The 5,066-nt window shown below is 46.7% G+C and overlaps 1 protein-coding gene across 1 annotated transcript; it reads left to right on the forward strand.

The window, feature by feature from the left end:
• The first annotated feature begins 1,616 nt into the window (after positions 1 to 1,616).
• Positions 1,617 to 3,930, forward strand: LOC117584129 (flocculation protein FLO11). Its single transcript, XM_034272882.1, has 3 exons — positions 1,617 to 2,937; positions 2,992 to 3,108; positions 3,164 to 3,930. The coding sequence occupies exons 1-3, from the start codon at positions 1,617 to 1,619 to the stop codon at positions 3,859 to 3,861; spliced, it is 2,136 nt and encodes a 711-aa protein (XP_034128773.1). The 3' UTR covers positions 3,862 to 3,930.
• Positions 3,931 to 5,066: the final 1,136 nt, after the last annotated feature.

Genomic DNA, 5,066 nt, shown 5'->3' on the forward strand with positions numbered 1-5,066 from the left:
CTCATTTCAGGGTCGCTTGTCCTGCGGTTTCTATTTAATAATCATTTCAAAAACAATATTTGCTAAGTTTATTCGTTTTTTTGGTTGCCATTTGATTGGAAAACGTTTCGCCCAGAGGCAAATATTGATTGCCAAAGAGAGAGAGAGAGAGGAAATCGGAAAAGAAAGCGTTTTCCCTTCGCCCCAAGCGCTTACGTCGTTTTACGTAAAGCAGCTGAAAAATCTGTTGGAAACGAAAAATTACACACGAATTCCATTTGGTAATGACAAGTCGAGTCAAGAACTCAACACGCATTTCTCTTCCTCTAAGCTCTGACATGTGGGAATGTGACAGGAAACATCCGCAGACTTTTAACGTGAATATTAAAACAAGTGAAATATTTTGGATGTATCTTAATAAATGCACACATGATATGAAGTAGGAAAATAATATCTAAAAGATTGTCAGGGCATCAAAATGCGAAACTTAAGAACACAATTCAATTCGCGTTATATCATAACCTTTTCCCCTCACATATTTACGAAACAAAACAATCACGAACAATTCAAAATGTAACCTAATATGATTGTTCTAAGTCACAACAATAACCTAGTCACCAGATACTTACTTGGCCATAGTGTTTCTTATCCTCTTTCTTTGGTATTTTATATGCCATCCGAACAGTCACCGACTGCTTTTCAAATTGAACAGATGTTTCTCCTGGAATACCGCAAAAATAAACTGAAGCCTCAACCACAAAAATTCGGAGGGTATTAATTACTTAGTAAGAGACCCCCAAGGGGCCAAAAGATGTGCCCTCCCTCCGTAAACCTCCCCCTAAGTCTACTCCCACTTGGCTCCTCCCAACACGAATGCAATTAACGATAAAAGCAATTAACATAAAACGGAAACAAGTCAGATGAGATGTTGAATCAAATGGTAACATTCAAAAACAAATTAAATAAAAAGCGAACACAATACGAGAACGAGTGCAGAAAATAAAAGAGAGCAGCGACAGTTAAGTACCCTGTTAAGAGAAGCACATTAAAGTCCAACAATCCCAACACAGCCTTGTATCTCTAGCCATATATACCCTCTAAGAGATTATCACCTCTAGGGTAGGTTGCCCCTAGGCGCCAACAAAAAGGTAAAGCAAAACACACAAAAATAATGCCGATCTCAGCAGAAGTCACGTACTGAACGAAAGTGAAAACAGATCAGACAAGACAGAAATCCAGATGGAGAGCGCCAGCCCGGTTAGTTCTAATGAGAAAGCTGATCACAAAATAATGAACTCTTTACAGATGGTAGCGGAAAGGGCGAAGTGTGTTCGGGTGGGTGCTTACAGATGAGCCAGAACGATGTCTCAATTGGCAGAAAGAGAGAGCAAAAGCGTTCTGATACGTGTGCCGACGACCATTTGACTTTCGACACTAGAAAAATGGTCAACAAAAGCCAAATGTCGATCGAGTTGGGGCCACAGTTCCATGGAAACCATCGCGAGAAGCACTCCCACGACAATGATGAAGATGATGCTGCTATTGCTGTTGCTTTCTGGAACTTCGGTGTTAAGGTGAGTTGTCAAACATGAGTCCAATGTTGCAAAAACTAATGCAAATTGGAACCTAGCTCCCCCATGGACCAAGAAGATATGGAACTGCTGGAGATGATGCTCCGGGATGGAGATGGATACCCGAATAGTGGACGCATGCTAAGGGACATCTCCGTGCTACCAGCTTCATCGATTGGCTGCGATGAAAACGATTCCGAGGAAGACTTCAACATGTTCGGCGATGTCGAGGAGAGCGTAGAGTGTGATGACTTTCTGCCACCCTGTGAACCGGCAGTGGTGCAAGATTATTCCATTAATCATCCCTGCTTTCTGCGACTGATCCTGCTGCGGGCTCCACTCCTGAAGCACGATCCATGCGCCAACTTCACACTGGCACAAGAGATCCCAAAAACAACTGTGAAGCCAAAACCCAAGAAGAAATGCGATCCCAAGACAAAGGCTAAGAACGCCAGGACTCAGAGTGAGGTGAAAGCGATGCCCAACACTGACCAAAAAGAAGTGAAAGCAACGCCAAGTACTGAAAATAATGCAACAAAAGTGCTGGCCAACGCTGTCGAAAATACAACCACAAAAACAGATACAACTTCCACAACAATTTCGACTTCAACAACAGAGGCAACATCCACTGAGGCTAGCAGCACCACAAAGAAAAGAGTGACAAATCGAAAGAACAAAAAGCAAACCACTCCGAGAACCACAACTACAGCAGCCACAACTACAGTCGCAGCAACGACCACAGAGGAGGCGGCCACCACAACGGAGGAAACAACAACAGAGATCAGCACCACTACCGAAGCGGAAGAGGAAACGACAAGCACAACAGAGCAGCAGACAACGCCAACAACAACAACAACAACAACCACGACAACAACAACAACGACACCAGCACCCACCCGAAAAACCAGCAAAAAACCGAAAAAGAAAGCAGCCACACCGCGCACCACCAGAGCACTGCCACTAAACGAGGACCCCGGACTCAAGTCCGGAAAATATGGTGGCTATCCTACGGAGAAACCCACAACCACTACTCAAAGAACTAAAACTCAAAACCAAATGAACAAAATGAAAGGCAACCCATCAAAGACTATTAACATATCATTCAAAGCCAATGGCAAAGCGAGTGTTCCAGACACACCCAAAATCAAGATCGATGGCCAACCCAGCGAGGTCATCCACGTCGTTCTACCCAAAGATGTGGGTGAAATGAGGCTGGCGGCGGAAGAGACTTCAACAACCACAACATCCGAGCCGGAAACGACAACTGAAGAGAGTTGCGAAGACGAAATAGACACCACCAACGAAGTTGAAACTGAAACTGAAGCAGAAACAGAAACAGAAACAAAAGAAGAATATTTCCCAGAAACCGAAGAGGAAACAGAAGAAGGTTGTTGGTTCAGAATGTTGCAGTGGTTGGAGCTGAGTCTAAACTGCATTTCAGATCTATTTGTTTCAGCAACTGACATGGATGGCACCTCAACCACGGAGGAGCCCTGTGAAGACACCGATGATCAGGACACAAATCTCTGTCCGCAGTTTATGCCAGCCTACAGCAACTGTAAGTATGATCGAGAGAAAACGTTTCTTATCATAATTTTCCCATTGATTCACAGCAAACTCCAGGCCACCGACAGGCCCCCGTTCTCGGAAACCCGTCAAGAACTATGTGGAACCCATTCTGTACGAAGGTTCCTTTGCCAAACCGCGCCAGAGAATCGGATTAACGCAGCCCCAGCCACAGCGTCGCGACTACTTCGTGAGCAACAAGCAGATTGTGCCACGACCCAGGCCCAAGTACAGGCAGCGTCTGCCCCACTCGATCTACATGAATAACATTATAAGGGGTGTGGACTGCGTGGACGATGTGACTGCGAGTCCACCCTATCCACAGGTGGGCCCTTATCCACCGGCAAGTCCGTATCAGCAGGCACCCACCCAACCAGCTCAGGGGCAACGCAATTGGCCAGCGAGACGTCTGACAGGAGGATATGGCTCTGCCCAGAGGGCACCTAGCTATGGTGCGGGACCAGCGCCAGTTCAACGCAACCGTTCCTCTCCGCCACCAAGATATCAGGGATGCTCAGAGGAGGAGCAGCAGCAACAGCAGCATCAGCAGCAGCACCACAACAATGACAGGGAGAGCAATGAGGATCAGCATTACTTCGAGGAGGAGGCAGCCGCACTGATGCGGGCACCAAATCCCACTCCCAGCATAGATCCCTGCCAGGCGGAGCACGATCACCCACTCTACGGACAGCGTCTCCAGCAGACGGACCACGATTATCCGCAATCCAAGAATTTCTTTACTTAAATCATAGGCCCCAGGGCTGTAGTTTGTAAGCCACAACCAGCACCCAGTAACAAAGTTAACCACATAATAAACAAGTGCACCAAAACACAGACAAGAGACACATCAGTCAAGTTGGAGCGGACGGAGGGCTGTCCCATGGTAATTAGGGAACCTCTTTGATCCGCATGCAAATTGGACAAATGAGCTGGGGACGACGTCAGCAATTGAATTGCTTTATAAGCAGTGTGCCTCAGTTCAGGGCCGGGACGGGGCCAGCTATCAGTCTTCACAGCCGGAGCTCAACTAGGGGACAGAGGCACGCGCCCGTAATGAAAAACCCATGAGCAACCCAGGCAGGCCACCTGATGATGGCCATCGTAAGGGTGTAGCAAATGGGGATCCATGTTTGCCCTTCGCTCGCTCACACATGAGTGGAGTTTGATGAGAAGGCTTTTAATAACAATTCGAGTACAGCATCTGTATGGATGTGTATGGAAAGTGTACTTACAGAAGGTATTTAATCTATTTTTAGGCCATGGTAAATTTGAACAGTACACAGCTCACACATTCCCAATTCCCTGTAGGTGAACCGAACCCCAAAACATATGACTGCGGAATGTCTCTACCAAACCAAAAAAAAAGAAGACAAATAAATGCATTTGTTCCCTCACTTAAAAATCAAAAGAGCGCGTAGTAACCCAAAGGTGTTTCCCACCGGAGTGGGAGCGTGGTGCCAAAAAATAAAGCCGAAAACAAATTAGTTTGCCCCAAAGCCAACCCACTCTCTCACATCACTTACATCTCACTCTCTCTCTTGTTCTCTTGTTCTCTTTCTCTTTGATTTGAGGCTTCTGACATTGTAAATGTCACAGACAGGACAGCGCTGGGCGGCGGCGCCAAGAGAACGAGCGAGGAAGAGGCAGAGTGCAAAAGCGCCAAAATATACGGTAAAAACAGAGAGCCAAATCCATACCGAAAGAGAGCGAAAGCGTGCCTGTATGCGGTTGATGCGGGGGTGCGGGCAAGCCCAAGGCAGAGAATCTTGTAAGGTGTGGACACTCCAGTTAAGTTACTCTCTCGCGTGCTCTTCACGCTAATCTCTAATACGAAAAGAGGCCTGTGACCGACTTTTCCGTACCCCATTAGCCTACACTCGGTTGGGACGCATTCGCCCCGCTGGCTATCGCTGTACGACCGTGTACTGAATTGTAGGTTCTCCTTTCTCG

This window comes from Drosophila guanche, unplaced genomic scaffold, assembly GCF_900245975.1.
Source record: "Drosophila guanche unplaced genomic scaffold, DGUA_6, whole genome shotgun sequence".
In the NCBI taxonomy this organism is placed as follows: domain Eukaryota; kingdom Metazoa; phylum Arthropoda; class Insecta; order Diptera; family Drosophilidae; genus Drosophila; species Drosophila guanche.